Genomic DNA, 17,865 nt, shown 5'->3' with positions numbered 1-17,865 from the left:
TATGATCACAGAAAGATAAACTGAAGGCTATTTTTTTTTTTGAAAAAAATAAAAATATAAAAAAAATACAAAATTAATAAAAAATAGATTTGTATAACTCTATCTCTTATTGGTTTATTTAATTAAATTCGTTTTGTAAGTTTACATTTAAGCTCCTTTTTGTTTGGGTGGACATTGTTCTTGTGGTATACAGGCACCGTTAGCATCGCGCGCATATCCCTTGTCGCAATAACAACCGTCTGGGCAACGTATGTAATTAATTAAACACGGTTCGTTTAGTGTCGCACATTCAGTTTGACAGGACGGACCGCAGGGTTTGTAGGTCTCATGGGGTGGACATGATTTAGGGGCTAGAAAAAAGTATTGGGAATAAAAGTAAACATTATTTAATAACTTTTTTTTTTTTAATATAAATAATAATAAAATAAATACAATTAAAAAATATTGTATATAAAATTTAGTTCACTATTTTTTTTAAATAAAATTGGAAATTAATAATATTTTTATTTTTTTTTTTAATCTAATTTAACACATAATTTTAACTTAAAAAATCTGAAAACGCATAAAAAATGTTTTTTTCTTTTTTTTAATTTTTATGATTTTTTTTTATTAATTTTTGTTAATATTTCTTTTATAAATTTTTTAGAATTAATTTTATTTTTTTTTTTAATTTATTTAACTTTTAAAATTTTTTTCTTTCTAATTTTTGTTATTAGTTTTTTATGAAATTATAATTTTTTTTCGCTAATTAATGATAACTAATATAATTTTAACTCACGAATATAGCCCGGTTGCGCAGCACTCAGCACTGCTACGCTGCAAAACATAAGCAAAACAAAGGCGCAAAATTTCGCAGAACGTATCTCGAACATGTTTTTGTTGTTGTCTTTTCGAAAACTATATTTTAATGAATAACAATAAATTTCAATAAAGCTTCTCCGTGTGTAACTATTTGCAAAGTTTTGAACGTGCTTAACTCCAAGCTGCCTGTTGTGTACTGAAACCTCAGCCAGATTGTTGATATATGATTTATATTCGAATGTACATCCATATGTATGTTATTCAGTATGTATGTTTGCTTTTGATGCGCTGTTGTGTGAATTACCGCTTTTTAATAACAGTTGAGAAGGTTGAGAAGCGATTAAAACGGGAATATTTATAATGAAACTGAAATTGACTGTTGAGTTATCAAATTCAATGTTTAGAGTATTAACTCACATTGTTTACTAATAAATAATAAAAATAAAAAATAAAAAGTTAAACAAATTTCTAAATTATTGATTTTTGAAAAATAAAATATTTCAAAAATTTTGAAATTTTTAAAAAATCTGAAAATTTTTGAAAATTAAGTTTCTAAATTATTATTTTTTGGAAAACGAAAAATTTTGAAAATTTATGATAATTTAAGAATTTTGAAAATTTTTGATAATTGAAAAATATTGTTTTTACATAAGGTGGTAAAATATAATTTGTAATATATAATGCATTATGAAAAAAAAGTTAAACAATTTTTGAAATTTTGAAATTTTAAGAAAATGTTAAAACTTTATTTATACAAATTTTTGCAAATATATATTTTTAACATAAAGTTTAAAAAATTATTAAAAATAATAACTATTCGAAAATTGTGTTAAAATTTTAAATATAATATTGAACGATGTAATAACTGGTCACTTTACGCGCAGTGTTTCTTATTCAAGCCACTAAAGCAAACACAGAGCTCCTCAAATTGTTAGCATGGACATCGAGTTAATAATGTTAACATAGGGTAGGATTTTTATTTTTTTTTAATGTAGAATAATATTACAGGAACAGAAATCCTTTTTAACACCAAAACTTAGTTTTTATTATTAAAAAGGTTTAATTTTATAATTTTGTTAAGAATAAATTATTTTTTTCTTATAAAAATTGTCAAAATTTAAAGTTTGTTCGGGATTATATCTTAAACAGTTATAATTATTGATATTGGGAACATTCAAATTTAACTCAGATTCTATATATAGGTAAAAAATTGCTTGTCGAAAAGCTTGTGGACACATATTTTTTTGTAATTGTGGAATTTTTCGTAGGTTTTGTATATTAAAAACTTAGCCATGACGAGGCTTCGATAGAAAACGTAAAACAATTGTTGTACTCACTACTACAGTGGTATCTCAACTTTACGCAGCAATGACACAGCGCAGTTAGTAACACAGGGTGGTTTCCAAAAATGAAAAATTTCTTTACTAAAGCATGGATTACAAAGGCACCAGTCTCATATTGGTCCAAAGTAGCTGCTACTGACTTCATTTTCACAACACTTTACAAGCCATATGTACTTACGTATAAATGTATGTATGTATGAAAATAACTATGGATATGCATCTTTATGGGCCTATTGGCGCTACTACTGCTGGAATTACTCATTTGTTGTTGTTTTCAGCTCGAATTGTTGCTCATGCAGCAGATTATTCGCCAATTTCCGTTCGCCGAACAGTTTGCGCAGCGCTTAATTTCATTTCCGCCAAATAATTTCCGATTTATGGTCGCGTCGCGAATGTCGGCAGCAATTAATTGCACCAAAAATTATAAGCATAATTAAGCAGTGGTTGTTTGGTGGAAATTTACGATAGCGCTGAAGAATGTTTAGTTTATAGTGTGTGAGAACATTCGGCACATAAATCTATAACCTACTTCGCACAAATACTTGTTCTTCTTTTCCCAAGTTAGCGTTCTGTACACGAAGAGAAGCTAAGCTATTTCCTATAAAGAGGCGATTTTGGCTTATGAAGTACAATCTTCCTATGATCAGCCACTATGAGAAAATGTTCAATTCTATGGACAAGTTGCATCCAATGATCTCAAAGCGCTGCTCTGTAATGCATGAGATTTGGAAAATGTGTTCTTCAAATCGCTCAAAATGGATGAGGTTTGGTGTGAGGCCCATCCTGTTCAGGAACATGTCAAGCTCCGGCCCTCAGGTCGATGGAACCACGACGCCTATAATAGTGACTTTAATAAATTAAGCCAGTCGAGTTTGCTTTGACTCGATCAAATTGGTTTAGATTGTAGTAATGTCTGATTAAGTTCGCCGTGGAATAGTTATAGGAGTTCTAACTGGACACTAACTGATCAAGATCCATGCGGTAAGATTGATAATTTTACCTGATGCTATGTCATGAGATAGAATCACCTAAACACTTTCTTCTCAAGTGTTGCACCTTTGCCGGATCAAAGCTAAAACGCATTGGATTTCATAGTTGTAGACATCCTGGTCCAATGGCGGAAATAGAAATAAAGTAGCTCAGAAGATTTGTGATTGCTTCAAGGCACTTTGTCGAGTCTAAATAACAAACTACAGCAGATTTTTTACCTGGCTTCAAAAAGAACTGGACTGTACTTAGCAGTCTAAGTGTGAGCCCCCGCCATCTTTGTGCATTAGCAACCTAACCTAAACTAATCTAACTCTAACCAATTAAAAGCTTCCAATATTACAAAATAGATATTCCGAACACTTATTTACAATCAAAGTACTTTTAATTTCCATACTCTTTCTCAATATTTGAATTTGCTGTCTGCGAACTTCCCAACCATGATTGTATTTCGGGGTTTGACGGTTCGTTAGGCAAGCGTTAAAAGCTGGCAAAGTAGGAAAAGTCGAACTAAATGAACGAAGAAGTGTGCATGAAACAAGTTGGAGCATTTAAGGCGCAGTCATGCAATGCCTAACTATCCACCTCCCACCTACGTGTGTGCCATGAGTGGCGACAAAGCACTGCGACGGAAGTGTAAAGTCACAAGGAGGTCGAACGAATGAGTGTGGTGGGTAGTAGGAGCGCCTCGTACATATAGCAGAAACTCTGCAGTTGGTGCAGCGCGTGCAGTACGTGTCGGACTGTGGCTGTAAAATATGTAATTAAGCAATGAAGCAACGCATTGTTGCATTTTAAGGGCAATTAAAGAACTTTTGACAGTTGAAGTTTTGCGGCTTCTCAACTTCCGCCAGTAACAACAAGCACGAATAGACAAGAACAAGCGTTTCATGATTGCATGTAGGAGGAAACTTACTTGTTTTGGTTATTGTTGTTTGTGATACGCTACTTAGAGTAAAGGCTGTGGAGGCGACGCCCCCAGAAAGTGCAGTGTAACGAAATATAGAACTGGAATAAATACAAAGAAATCGGATACAGGTCCAAAGAGCTTTCTAATTCCCAATCGATTTTATTGGCAACACCTTCATTCAGAACGTAACAGAATGTATCGATTTTTTTGTGGCAGATGACGAAAGGGCCTTCTAAATGACCCACAACCTTTGCAGTATGTAAAGGTTTTTCTGCAATCAATCCAGTAATGTGCTGGACTTGTGTCTATGTGGCTTATGAAGCAACTCTAATGGCTAGTTGAATTTGCTCACACTACACGCTCTGTAGCTTAGAATTCAAAGTAGTGTGATATTGTGTGAGGCATTTCACAATTCTCTGTTTACGGTGGTTTATTCGAATACTCTTTTCATTATTTGTATGCGTTGGTCTAGAGAATGTGCAAAAAATTGGTTTATTTCAAAAATATTCCATTCGCAAAATAGTTCGAGTGTGTATAGTCTAGTTCCGACAGTACCCACTACCTTGCAGTGCAGTTATTCAATAAAAATAATAAAAACAAAAATGATTTATATGTCAGAGAAAACATGTTCTAAATATTGACGTGCTCGATTCTTTAATTTAATTTTTAATTCGATATTTATACAGTTGGTATGGCATTTTAAGTAGTTAATATTATTCCAAACTTTAGAACACTATATGCTCTGCCTTGTTCCCGTAATATTTTATTATTACTTTGACTATTCGGGCGTAAAGACGGCAAAATTTAGCGGTATTTTTTTCAAAGTACTCACTGTGAGTCCTGGAGTCGGGCACGTTGGTTTAGTAACGTATTTTTACGAAATTTTATTGTGAGTATAGTCGCCGAGTTAGTTTTAGCGCAGCGGCAAAGCTAATTTCTGATACTGAATATTTAAGGGTTCAAAACTTGCGCGTAGACGGAGGAGAAAGTGTAAAACGATTATTCACTCTTGCTGCATGAAATAGCGGCAATTGTGTCGAGCGATTTCGGAAATTTAGTCTGTAGAGGGCTCAAGAAAAGTCCAACACATATATATTTTCAAAGTGTCAGTTTTACATAATGTAAATAGCAGCAGTTTATGAGAGGACAAGAATCATTCGAGAAATCGAACTCATTTACCGCGCTTACTTGCTATTATGAAACTTCATTTTATTTGGAAGAATTTGAAAAGAAACTTATCTAAGTTTGACATTATCTGGCTTACTTCAAGCCCTCATCGTGTAGCTATAAGGTTTGTTGGAAAAAATAAATCAGAAAGTTCATAGTTCAGGAAAGCCGTATTGCCATCAAGTACTCAGATAGCAGCCGCATAAAAGAAGAAGAAGTAATCAGATGAAGAAAGAGCGTACACAAAGATAGACGTAAATGTAATAGGTCAAGCAGTTGTAAGAATAATTATACTGTTTCAAGAGGGGTTATGCTGCAGACGGCGGCTACTACAGTCTTGATTGATGGAGAGCTGGAGATCTAAGAAATACAGGATTAAATACACAGAACTTTATTTCTTAAGTGACCCACGCTCTAACATCCAGGACATACTTGAATCACACTACACACAGCCACAGTATTGAACAGTGAGCACATTGATGAGAAGCTTAATGTCTGGTTATTCAAACTCTAGCTGGTTGTATGTATAGCTTAACTTATTATAGAACCTTCAACACTTTTTGGCAGCACTAACCGGTTTATGAGTTACTCAATGTCTTTGTGTCAGAACTCAGCTTTGCTTGCGCTAGCGTTGTTCGTCGAAATTTTCCTTGATCACTTTGCAATATTTTCGTCTTTAGCGATTTTTCTTTAAGCTCTCAGTACGAAGATGACGTTCAGCAAGACAAAATTATTAAGAACCTTCGCGTTTACATTTTGGGTACTCATAACATTGGTGATATTTACGACATACCTAATGTCATTGCAAAGCAGTAGGCAGACAAGCGCCCGGTATAATGCAACAGCGGGTATAATGCAAACCGATTTATTAATAAATGATATACGTAAGTAAAAAGCTGCGCCCAGACGATTAAGACCGCATTCCATTAACCATTACGCTTTGTTCTTAAACCATCTCGTCAAATTTATAGTAAATCAAGCGGAAGACATTATGAAACTCCGTCAAGCAGAGTTGCCAAATGTGCCCTTCGATTTGTGGCACCGCCTGGAATCGATGCGCCTAAATAGCTCTTGCGCCTACGCGCCAACGATACAGTGGCTGCGCTTTCACAACGACTACTGGCAGGTGTTTCACAATGCCAACTTCACTTATCATCTCTTCAATGCGTATTACGATGCACGCGCGCATGTCACACAGTCCAGCGCAGTGGTGCGCGTGCTGGCCATGTTGAAAGGCATGGTACCACCAAAAAATAAGATCCACTGTCAGTTGTGGTATGACAGTGACGATAAGCCGACGATTGTGCCGGTGGTAGAGCAACGGCTCGTGTGGCACATTGACTGGATTAACGATGCTAATAATTTTCCACATTTACTCACATGCGGAGTACCGCCGACAACGCGGAAAGCGGTGGCACCGCGCGCCGTCTCCTTGGTGATGAATATTTGTGACAGGGCCTCGAATATATTGCGCGTACTATATGAAAGACCGACCGGCAATGAGACACAACACGGTTTTGCGGTTTGCCTGAAGGGTTTAGATTATCCTAATGCTGATATGGGTCCACGTTTGGTTGAGTGGTTGGAAATGCAGCGTCTGTTGGGCGCACGTAAGGTCATCACCTACAAATTGGTGCTGCATCCGAATTTGGAGCGTGTGCTGGAGCATTATGTGGCGGAGGGTTTCGTTGAAGTGCATCCACTCAGTTTGGGTTTGGAGATGGTGAGCAAACCGCTGTATCTTCATGATTATTTGCGCGTGAATATCGGGAACAAGCGCGTGAACGAGCTGGTGCCCTACAATGATTGTTTCTATCGGAATATGTACAAGTATTCATATATTGTGACCGTCGATATCGATGAGGTGATCATGCCGCTCGGCAATCGCACCAACTGGCAACAGTTAATCGATGAAATTGAGCATTTGCGTACCCCTAACTGTCCTGAGGGCTATGCGAGTGTTTGTGTGAGCAATGTGCATTTCCCTACCGATAGTGTGAACTTTACCGAAACGTCGGCAGCGCCGCGACATATGTTCATGTTACAGCATGTGTATCGCCAGGAACCTGAAGAAGTTGGTGAAGGCGCTAAATGCCTTCACAATAGCAGCGAGGCGCTGGTTTTACACAATCACTACAATTTAGGCGCTTTGAAGAGTTGTCGTTGGCGGGACTTGGAGCCCACGATGGCGCAACTGCAGCACTATTGCCGGCTTAAGAATTCTGAGAAATGGGAAACGAGGATACTCGATGAAAGCATCTATCGTTACAAAGACGCTTTGGTGAATAGTGTGGAGCCGGTGTTGAAAAAGTTGTCCTATTTGTGACGCTATTTCTTTAAGTGTCTTCATAGATTGGTAAGGACTTATAATGGAATTTTCAAGAATAATCAGCAGAATGATTCAATTAAGAGCGGAGAGACTGTTATTGTCGTTTTTATACCGACCTTTGCTGTTACCGAAACGAGGTCATATTGGTCCCTTGTATACAGAGTTAGGTTGAAATTAGTTCGAATGAAATGAGGAAGTCCTCTCTGCCTTTGCAAAAGTACTCATGGGTATAGATAAAGTTCCATTTGTTCCAACTTTCCGAAAACTCAATTTTCTTTTGAAATCCACTTCACAGACTACTTCACTGAACCTTCCGAGCATATGGTCTTTTCCGCGGTGAAATATGCCGTATCTTTCAATATCCTTGCTAATTTATGTCTCTTCATAACATATAATCTGGGGCAAAATATCGTAGAAAGTAACGGAAATAAGGGAAATATGAACAAATAAAAAACAATCAGGTTTCATTTTAATAAATAAATCGATTTTACTGTGGCTGTTACATAGGTAGTACTACTAATACCATCTATATGATTTCTATTAGTTAGATTATAAAAATTATTTAAGGAATAATCGCATTTTTGGTGAAGCAACTTGTGTTAGTTTACAATAAAATGAATCATAAAGAATTTCGTGCTTTAAGAAAGAACTGGTTTTTGGGGTAAAAATACTATGGAATTTGGGCTGTGCATCAGTGAAATCAATCGAGTCCAATCGACTGTCAGCCTAGTGGACTTCATATGTATTAAGAAACGGTTCTCAAGCGTGGAAAGACAAAAAAATCGGCTGGCAAGGTTATGGCATCAGTCTTTTGGGATGTCCGTGGTATATTATTCATCGAATGATAAATGAACCAGTTTTAATTCATTGCATTGTGTATTTGATTGCAGTTATATTCTACCATTCCTAATATTTAGCAGTTTTATAATTTTTCCGGAAGGATCAGTTTGAAATTGTACGCATATATGTATTCAGCGTTCCCGTTTAAATATTGCATTGCTCTGTACAATGCTTCGAAAAGATTTCTGTATATCTCAAATTTTAATAGACCTTTTTATCAACACTTCAGTTATGCCATTATTTTTTTATGCCAGACCTTTTGCAATTGTAAATTGCCTGTCAAGATACCCCCTCCAATAGTTAGCAGGTATGAAAAAAATGTTATAGCTACCCATAGATGTATTGAATGACCCAATTTATTACTTAAGAACGAACAACTCTGTCCACAATATGAAAACTTGATCTACAGATGTCGCCTTTTACTTTGGCATCGTTTTGTTTAATGCACGTTTACGCCAATTTAAGGTTTGAATATTGGATACTGCGATGGTAGCGCCATCCATCGGTCAAACATTTAAAATTAGCAATTAATTACAAATGAAAAATTAATGTAAAAAAACATTTTCCAGTGGACCAAATTGTAAATCTAAACCATTCTCGAATCTCCTTGAACATACACACAAAATTTCATCAAAATCGGTTCATCCGTTTAGGAGCAGTTCAAATGCAAACACACGGTCAGAAGATTTATATATATAAAGATTAACAAAAATATACCAAAAAAATATCTCATCTAAAGTTTTGATATAATGTTCTTATGTTTACAATTGAGTCGTGAGAAAATCGATTTCTCAATTTTATACGTAAACGTAGTCAGCACTTATCGATAACAATCGCTTAGTTTGAAAAAATATTTGATGGTTTTACTTATGAAATAATAATCAGTATTAATTACTACCGTAGTAGTAGTGTGATAGAGTGTGAGGCATTTCACAATTCTCTATTTACGATAGTTCGTTTGAATACTCTTTTCATTATTTGCATGAGAATGTGCAAAAATTTTTTTTATTTCAAAAATATTCTATTCGCAAAATAGATCGAGTGTGTGTAGTCTACTATGATACTTTTAGTTATTTTACTCTAAATGGTGATTCCCTTTAAGCTTTTGTATACAAATTTATGACAAACGCATTACAATGAATAAAGCTGTCCAAATATTTGTTTAGCTATTGGTTGTTGTATAGTATCTTTGCTTTAGTCGCAGATCGGTAAATAAAATAAGAAATATATTCGTCATAAAGTTGACAGCTTGTTTTGGTATGAAACAGGGTCAAAAATTCGAAAGAAATTATTCAAAATTGATTTTGTGATTTAAGATACTACTTCTAGGACTTTATAATCTTATTCGATACCGTCTGAACATATTTTTGTCTACTATATACTCTAACTGCTCTCACAAGTTGTCTTATATAACTCAAGCTAAACTCAACTCAGCTGATCTTTAGCTATCATTCAGATGCTTTAACTATAACTCTCTCTCTCTCTATCAAATCGTATTCTATTTCTAATTACAACTTAGTTGCAGAGATTAAGAGGCAGTATCCTTGAAACATATAACGATATAACCCTAACCCATACCTATTCGAGCAGCTGATCGGTCTGGACGTTGGTTTTTCGAAAAAGAAATCTAAGCTGTAGCTGTTTTATTGACCCTTAACGGTATAAGGAGCCAATCGCTGCTTGAAAAAAAAACAAATTTTGTAAAGTTCTAGAACAGCTTTTTAACCAAGTTCCGACAGTACCCATTACCTTGCAGCGCAGCTATTCAAAACTTTTGGGGTTATTAAAAACTAATATAATAAAATAATAAATATAAAAATATTAAATAAAAAAAATGATTTATATGTCAAATAACGTGTTCTAAATATTAACGTGCTCGATTCTGGCATAATTTTTAATTCGATATTTATACAGTTGGTATGGCATTTTAAGTAGTTAATATTATTCCAAACTTTATAACTCTGCCTTGTTCCCGTAATATTTTATTATTACTTTGACTATTCGGTCGTAAAGACGGCAAAAGTTATCGGTATTTTTTTCAAAGTACTCACTGTGAGTCCTTGAATCTAGCGCGTCGGTTTAGTAACGTATTTTTACGAAATTTTATTGTGAGTATAGTCGCCGAGTTAGTTTTAGCGCAGCGGCAAAGCTAATTTCTGATACTGAATATTTAAGGGTTCAAAACTTGCGCGTAGACGGAAGAGAGTGTGTAAAACGATTATTCACTATAAACGTAAATGCAATATGGAGATTGTCAAGCAATTGTAAGAATAATTATACTGTCTCAAGAGGGGTTATGCTGCAGACGGCGGCTTCTACAATCTTGATTGTTGGAAAGATGGAGATCTAAGAAATACAAGATACGATACACAAAACTTTATTTCATGCTCTAACATCCAGGACATACTTGAACCACATCACACACAGCCACAGTATTGAACTGTGAGCACATTGATGACTAGCTTAATGTCTGGTCATTCAAACTATAGTTGGTTGTAATGTATAGCATAACTTGTTATAGAACCTTCAACGCTTTTTGGAAGCACTAACCGGTCTATGAGTTACTCAATGTCTTTATGTCAGAACTCAGCTTTGCTTGCCTAGTGTTGTGTGTCGAAATTTTCCTTGATCACTTTGCAATATTTTCGTCTTTAGCGTTTTTCTTTAAGCTCGCAGTGCGAAGATGACGTTGAGCAAGACAAAATTATTAAGAACCTTCGCGTTTACATTTTGGCTACTCATAACATTGGTGATATTTACGACATACCTAATGTCATTGCAAAGCAGTATGCAGATAAGCGCCTGGTATAATGCAACAGCGGGTATAATGCAAACCGATTTATTAATAAATGATATACGTAAGTAAAAAGCTGCGCCCAGCCGATTAAGACCGCATTCCATTAACCATTACGCTTTGTTCTTAAACCATCTCGTCAAATTTATAGTAAATCAAGCGGAAGACATTATGAAACTCCGTCAAGCAGAGTTGCCAAATGTGCCCTTCGATTTGTGGCACCGCCTGGAATCGATGCGCCTAAATAGCACTTGCGCCTACGCGCCGACGATACAGTGGCTGCGCTTTCACAACGACTACTGGCAGGTGTTTCACAATGCCAACTTCACTTATCATCTCTTCAATGCGTATTACGATGCACGCGCGCATGTCACACAGTCCAGCGCAGTGGTGCGCGTGCTGGCCATGTTGAAAGGCATGGTACCACCAAAAAATAAGATCCACTGTCAGTTGTGGCATGACAGTGACGATAAGCCGACCATTGTGCCCGTGGTAGAGCAACGGCTCGTGTGGAACATTAAGTGGGGTACCGTTGCTGAGTATTTTCCACATTTACTCACATGCGGAGTACCGCCGACAACGCGGAAAGCGGTGGCACCGCGCGCCGTCTCCTTGGTGATGAATATTTGTGACAGGGCCTCGAATATATTGCGCGTACTATATGAAAGACCGACCGGCAATGAGACACAACACGGTTTCGCGGTTTGCCTGAAGGGTTTGGATTATCCTAATGCTGATATGGGTCCACGTTTGGTTGAGTGGTTGGAAATGCAGCGCCTGTTGGGCGCACGTAAGGTCATCACCTACAAATTGGTGCTGCATCCGAATTTGGAGCGTGTGCTGGAGCATTATGTGGCGGAGGGTTTCGTTGAAGTGCATCCACTCAGTTTGGGTTTGGAGATGGTGGGAAAACCGCTGTATCTTCATGATTTTTTGCACGGGAGCATCGGGAACAAGCGCGTGAACGAGTTGGTGCCCTACAATGATTGTTTCTATCGGAATATGTACAAGTATTCATATATTGTGACTGTCGATATCGATGAGGTGATCATGCCGCTCGGCAATCGCACCAACTGGCAACAGTTAATCGATGAAGCGAAACATTTGCGTACCGCTAATTGTCCTGAGGGCTATGCGAGTGTTTGTATACGCAATGTGCATTTCCCCACTGATCGTCAAAATTATGCTGAGACGTCGGCAGTACCGCGGCATATGTTCTTGTTGCAACATGTGCATCGCCGGGAACCTGAAGCAGTTGGTAAAGGCGCTAAATGCCTTCACAATAGCAGTGAGGCGCTGGTTTTACACAATCACTACAATTTAGGCGCTTTGAAGAGTTGTCGTTGGATAAACATGGAGCCGACAACAGTGCAACTGCAGCACTATCGTCTGCTAGAGGAGAAAGAGAAATGGGAAACGAAGATACTCGATGAAAGCATCTATCGTTACAAAGACACTTTGGTGAATAGTGTGGAGCCGGTGTTGAGAAAGCTGTCCTATTTGTCCTATTGGTGATAAAGAGGGCAGCATAGACCTCGTAGTAAGTTTGCTTTAAGGAATTAGATATAGAATGGTGTGAATCAAATTTAATAAAGTATTAAGTAAGTTATTGTCTGTTGTTCTGATAGATGATAAGAACAGATAATATGTGAGTTTTGAAAGTCATGAGCGGATAGATAGGTACACAAAACAGATTAGTTCAGCTGAAAAGGCTTGTTTTTCTGTTCATTTTGCTAGTCTCTTATTGAATATAAATGTTCCGTTCGGAGTGGCCGGGCAAGCAAAGGGGATACATTGATAGTAATTAGTGGATTTTAAAATAAGCGTGATCAAATAAAATATCCAGAAAAAACAACGGTTTGGCGTGGTGTGCGGGCCGGTGGAATTATCGGTTCACGTTTCTTCAACAATGATGCTGTTGAAAACGTAACCGTCAATGGCTAATGACCGCCTTAATCTCGCATCATGGTAACGACTATTTGATGCCTCAAATTGAAGCTCCTGATCTCGGCGACAATTGGTTTCAACAAGAGGGCGCCACTTCCTACACATCGCACCAATCAATGGATTTATTGAGAGAACACTTCGTTAGACTTTTTCCTGTGAGTATGTAAAATCTAAAGCCTATGCAGACAATCTCGATTTGATTCAGGCCTTGGAGCAAGACATCATGCATATTAGTAGTAGAAATGCTCTAATGGTTCATCGGATAGACCATCTGACACGTAGCCACGGCCAACATTTGCAAGAGATAATCTGCAAAAAAATAATGCCAAACAATGTTTTTTCGAATGATAATAAACATTTCCCATTAACATTAACTCAAAAACATAGGAGTTACTCAAAAAATCAAAACAGCTCCCAAACTTTTAGTTCGACAGTGCAGACTTGTGCTATCTTTATAGTTTCTTGTACCTAATCGACTTTCCAGCGATAAAAATTATTCTTGCTTCATCTAAAACATCCGAAATGTCTTCACTTAATTAATATCATGGCTCAGCTCTGGCTGTGTTAACGCTGTGTGTCAACACTTTTATCAATCACATTTCGGAATTTTTTGACTTTAGTGAACTTTTATTACGCGCTCAGTACGAAACAAGTAGGGCAGATGTCGTCGAGCACAAAAACTTTACTACGCATCTCCGCTTTTGCATTTTGGACATTCATAACATTGATGATATTTGCGACATACCAAATGTCCTTGGAAAGTGCTAAACAGACAGGCGCCAGGTGCAATATAACAGCGGCTCTAACGCATCCCCATTTGTTCATGAACGGAAGTAAGCTGAAAAGTAATAACAGTTACCACATGCTCCTTAAACCTTCCATTAAATATACAGCAAATCAAGCGGAAGACATTATGAAACTACGTCAAGCAGAGTTGCCAAACGTGCCCTTCGATTTGTGGCACCGGCTGGAAGCGATGAGCCTAAATAGCACTTGCGCCCACGCGCCATCGTTACTAGAGCTGCGCTTTCACAACGATTACTGGCAGGTGTTTCACAATGCCAACTACACTTATCATCTCTTCAATGCGTATTACGATGCCCGCGCGCATGTTATACAGTCCAGCGCAGTGGTGCGCGTGCTTGCCATGTTGAATGACAAGGAACCACCGAAAAATAAGATCCACTGTCAGTTGTGGTATGACAGCGAGGATAAGCCGATGATTGTGCCGGTGGTAGAGCAACGGCTTGTGTGGCATATTAAGTGGATTACCGATGCTAATTATTTTCCACATTTACTCACATGCGCATTACCGTCGGCAATGGGGGAAGCGGTCGCACCGCGCGCCGTCTCCTTGGTGATGAATATTTGTGACAGGGCCTCGAATATATTGCGCGTACTATATGAAAGACCGACCGGCAATGAGACACAACACGGTTTCGCGGTTTGCCTGAAGGGTTTGGATTATCCTAATGCTGATATGGGTCCACGTTTGGTTGAGTGGTTGGAAATGCAGCGCCTGTTGGGCGCACGTAAGGTCATCACCTACAAATTGGTGCTGCATCCGAATTTGGAGCGTGTGCTGGAGCATTATGTGACGGAGGGTTTCGTTGAAGTGCATCCACTCAGTTTGGGTTCGGAGATGGTGAGCAAACCGCTATATCTTCATGATTATCTGCGCGCGAGCATTGGGAACAAGCGCGTGAACGAGTTGGTGCCCTACAATGATTGTTTCTATCGGAATATGTACAAGTATTCATATATTGTGACTGTCGATATCGATGAGGTGATCATGCCGCTCGGCAATCGCACCAACTGGCAACAGTTAATCGATGAAATTGAGCATTTGCGTACCGCTAATTGTCCTGAAGGCTATGCGAGTGTTTGTGTGCGCAATGTGCATTTTCCTACCGATAGTGTGTACTTTACTGAAACATCGGCAGCGCCGCAACATATGTTCATGTTACAGCATGTGTATCGCCAGGAACCTGAAGCAGTTGGTGAAGGCGCTAAATGCCTTCACAATAGCAGCGAGGCGCTGGTTTTACACAATCACTACAATTTAGGCGCTTTGAAGAGTTGTCGTTGGCGGGACTTGGAGCCCACGATGGCGCAACTGCAGCACTATCGTCTGCTTGAGAATTCGGAGAAATGGGAAACGAGGATACTCGATGAAAGCATCTATCGTTACAAGGAAGCTTTGGTTAATAGGGTGGAGCCGGTGTTGAAAAAGTTGTCCTATTTGTGACGCTATTTCTTTAAGTGTCTTCATAGATTGGCAAGGACTTATAATGGAATTTTCAAAAATAATCAGCAGAATGATTCAATTAAGAGCGGAGAGACTGTTATTGTCGTTTTTATACCGGCCTTTAAGCAAATGCAATGATACTTATGCATTGCTGTAAACGAAACGAGGTTATATTGGTCCCTTATATACAGCGTTAGGTTGAAATTAGTTCGAATGAAATGAGGAAGTCCTCTCTGCCTTCATTTCATTTGTTCCAACTTTCCGAAAACTCAATTTTCTTTTGAAATTCACTTCACAGACTACTTCACTGAACCTTCCGAGCATATGGTCTTTTCCGCGGTGAAATATGCCGGATCTTTCATTCTTCTTAATATGAAATCTTAGGCAATATATCGTAGAGAGTAACCAAAATAAGAGAAATATGAACAAATAAAAAACAATCAGGTTTCAATTTAATAAATATATCGATATATTAACAAAAATGTACCAAAAAAAATATCTCATCTAAAGTTGTGATATAATGTTCTCATTTTTACAATTGAGTCGTGAGAAAATCGATTTCTCAATTTTATACGTAAACGTAGTCAGCACTTATCGATAACAATCGCTTAGTTTGAAAAAATGTTTGATCGTTTTACTTATGAAATAATAATCAGTATTAATTGCTACCGACCGCTTCAAGACTTCAGTATATGACTCACGAACAACATCAAACTGCTACCCAGTAACAAAAGAAACAAGCTCGTTGCTTGTACAGCCGCACCGGCGCCACCAGCACTGGCCTTCATCAATATCGGACGCTCATTGGCCTTGGCTTGCATAAACTGATTGCAACTCGTTTCGTTCTTAATGAACTTAAACACCGCCTCGGCTACATTGGCGGGTGTAATTTCACGACACTGCTCCAAATGGTGTATGGTGCAGGCTTGGAAACGTTCCAGATCGACACAATGACCTGGCTCCAACACCAAGTCGGGCAAATCGAAGAGATCGGGCACCTTAATGTCCTTGGGTAGGAATTCATGGAATGAGCTGTTTAAACACATATTGATTGCATCACGATTCGCCTCCAAGCACTCGGGACCCTCTTCGGCAACGAAAAGTGCTATATGATCGCCGCCACGCGAGCACATGAAATCCACCAGGCCTGTCGCGATGCGCATGAGCACGACATTCTGTTGCTTCTCCTTGGCGCTCAGACAAGGCTGTACTTTGGCATTAAAGTCGCGCAGACACTTGACAGCGCTTGGCGCCTTATCACAGTATTTATTGAAGACTGTGTCCAGCTCGCCGAGGGGGCGTGCCGCTTCGATTTCTTGCTGCAACGCTGTCATATTGGCCAAACCGGCTAGACAGCTGGTCAACACAGTACTGCCTTTCTCAATCTCCTGATACAGTGTGGAGTTCTCCTCACCGCCCGCCGCCTTTTTACACTTTTCGCGCAGCACTTTCTTCAGTTCATCTGTTTGGTGGCAGAAAATGCGTGGAATTTAGTTAAACCAAACTTGATTGTTTAAAAATTAAGCCACATAGTTTTATTGCTACGTACCCACTGTGAAGTTGCGATTTTTGTACTCAGCAGGCAGAAATTGACTCTTCAGCGCATCTAATTGAGTATTTGACGCCGCTGCCTGACCTTTGTACTGTAGGCAGATGGCTGCGATCGCCACCACGATCACACAAAGCAATTTCAGTATGTGCATTTTCCTTCCCGTTACACGTTTATTGCGGATTTTCGACTGTCTTTGTGCGCGACGCGTATCGAACTAAATTGGCGCTGACTTGAAGCAATTGCCAACCGCTCCGACTTCAAGGTAACCCATTGTGACCGCCAATATAAAGGCATATAAATATTTATCTTATCTTATCGGCAAACGCCGATAGCAGGTGCTTTCTCACATTGGTTCGTGTGTAATCAGGCATAACGGTATATGTGTGTGAATCTAATGGGCGTCATAAACTCAAAGAGCATACTGTTACAACATAGGCGACTGCGAAAGTAGTTATGTTGCTACTTTTTGTTTTGAGCTGTATTTATCAGTCCACATATACTCGTACATATTTTTGTAATTCACTTTTTAGTTCGATTAGTCATAAGAATTCTTGAGAAACTTGTTTTCTGTAATACTTAAATTAAACAGGCGTATTTTTGCGGTGGTCGATCCCAGGTGAAAGTTCTCCAATGGAGAGCTAGACCGAAATATTGAAATTAAAGGTTCTTCTTCTTCTTTATTGGTCGTCAGTCGTTCTTATTCTTTGCTGTTTGGCGCCAGTTGGGGTTTCCAAGCAAAGCCAGGTCCTACTCCACCGGGTCTTTCCAACGTAGTGGCGGTCTTTCTCTTCCGCCGGTTCCCCCGACAAGTACTGCGTCGAATATTTCAGACCAGGAGTATTTTTGTATATTCGGACGACATGACATAGCCGCTGTCTTTTAATTCGCTGAATTATGTCAATAACGTCGTATATCTCATACTGCTCATCGTTTCATCGAATGCAAAA

The 17,865-nt window shown here is 38.3% G+C and overlaps 5 protein-coding genes and 1 long non-coding RNA gene across 6 annotated transcripts in view; 4 read left to right on the top strand and 2 right to left on the bottom strand.

Moving 5' to 3' along the window:
- The window catches only part of LOC125778431 (uncharacterized), a 77,480-nt gene that overhangs the window by 47,382 nt on the left and 12,233 nt on the right, over positions 1-17,865 (top strand). The gene's annotated exons all lie outside the window — the stretch shown is intronic.
- On the bottom strand, positions 107-1,013 carry LOC109579525 (chymotrypsin-elastase inhibitor ixodidin). Its single transcript, XM_049455832.1, has 2 exons — positions 779-1,013; positions 107-350 (listed from the first exon to the last, which is right to left on the bottom strand). Exons 1-2 carry the CDS (start codon positions 870-872, stop codon positions 148-150), a joined length of 297 nt encoding a protein of 98 aa, XP_049311789.1. The 5' UTR covers positions 873-1,013; the 3' UTR covers positions 107-147.
- LOC125778429 (uncharacterized) lies at positions 5,784-9,211 on the top strand. The gene has a single exon (XM_049455831.1). It carries the CDS (start codon positions 6,200-6,202, stop codon positions 7,532-7,534), a length of 1,335 nt encoding a protein of 444 aa, XP_049311788.1. The 5' UTR covers positions 5,784-6,199; the 3' UTR covers positions 7,535-9,211.
- Positions 11,053-12,844, top strand: LOC125778430 (uncharacterized). The gene is made up of 2 exons (XM_049455833.1): positions 11,053-11,235; positions 11,323-12,844. Exons 1-2 carry the CDS (start codon positions 11,061-11,063, stop codon positions 12,684-12,686), a joined length of 1,539 nt encoding a protein of 512 aa, XP_049311790.1. The 5' UTR covers positions 11,053-11,060; the 3' UTR covers positions 12,687-12,844.
- On the top strand, positions 13,641-15,720 carry LOC105226186 (uncharacterized). Its single transcript, XM_049455821.1, is given in 2 exon segments — positions 13,641-13,729; positions 13,731-15,720. Coding segments are annotated over 2 exon segments (1,725 nt in total). The 3' UTR covers positions 15,367-15,720.
- LOC105226137 (27 kDa hemolymph protein) lies at positions 15,812-17,162 on the bottom strand. The gene is made up of 2 exons (XM_011204921.4): positions 16,916-17,162; positions 15,812-16,828 (listed from the first exon to the last, which is right to left on the bottom strand). Exons 1-2 carry the CDS (start codon positions 17,067-17,069, stop codon positions 16,044-16,046), a joined length of 939 nt encoding a protein of 312 aa, XP_011203223.3. The 5' UTR covers positions 17,070-17,162; the 3' UTR covers positions 15,812-16,043.

The sequence above is a fragment of the Bactrocera dorsalis genome, chromosome 4 (genome assembly GCF_023373825.1).
Source record: "Bactrocera dorsalis isolate Fly_Bdor chromosome 4, ASM2337382v1, whole genome shotgun sequence".
Classification (NCBI taxonomy): Eukaryota; Metazoa; Arthropoda; class Insecta; order Diptera; family Tephritidae; genus Bactrocera; species Bactrocera dorsalis.
The sequence above is the reverse complement of the archived record's forward strand: the minus strand, read 5'-3'. Positions and strand labels throughout refer to the sequence as shown.

What these genes read in the sequence shown, in the direction of transcription:
- LOC125778429 (XM_049455831.1), top strand. Translation starts at nt 6,200, where the DNA reads ATGAAACTCCGTCAAGCAGAGTTGCCAAATGTGCCCTTCGATTTGTGG.
- LOC105226137 (XM_011204921.4), bottom strand. Translation starts at nt 17,069, where the DNA reads ATGCACATACTGAAATTGCTTTGTGTGATCGTGGTGGCGATCGCAGCC. An exon ending in AAATCGCAACTTCACAGTGG is followed by an intron (nt 16,829 to 16,915) that starts GTACGTAGCAAT and finishes GCCACCAAACAG; the next exon opens with ATGAACTGAAGAAAGTGCTG.
- LOC109579525 (XM_049455832.1), bottom strand. Translation starts at nt 872, where the DNA reads ATGTTCGAGATACGTTCTGCGAAATTTTGCGCCTTTGTTTTGCTTATG. An exon ending in TGCGCAACCGGGCTATATTC is followed by an intron (nt 351 to 778) that starts GTGAGTTAAAAT and finishes ACTTTTTTCTAG; the next exon opens with CCCCTAAATCATGTCCACCC.
- LOC125778430 (XM_049455833.1), top strand. Translation starts at nt 11,061, where the DNA reads ATGACGTTGAGCAAGACAAAATTATTAAGAACCTTCGCGTTTACATTT. An exon ending in TTTATTAATAAATGATATAC is followed by an intron (nt 11,236 to 11,322) that starts GTAAGTAAAAAG and finishes TCAAATTTATAG; the next exon opens with TAAATCAAGCGGAAGACATT.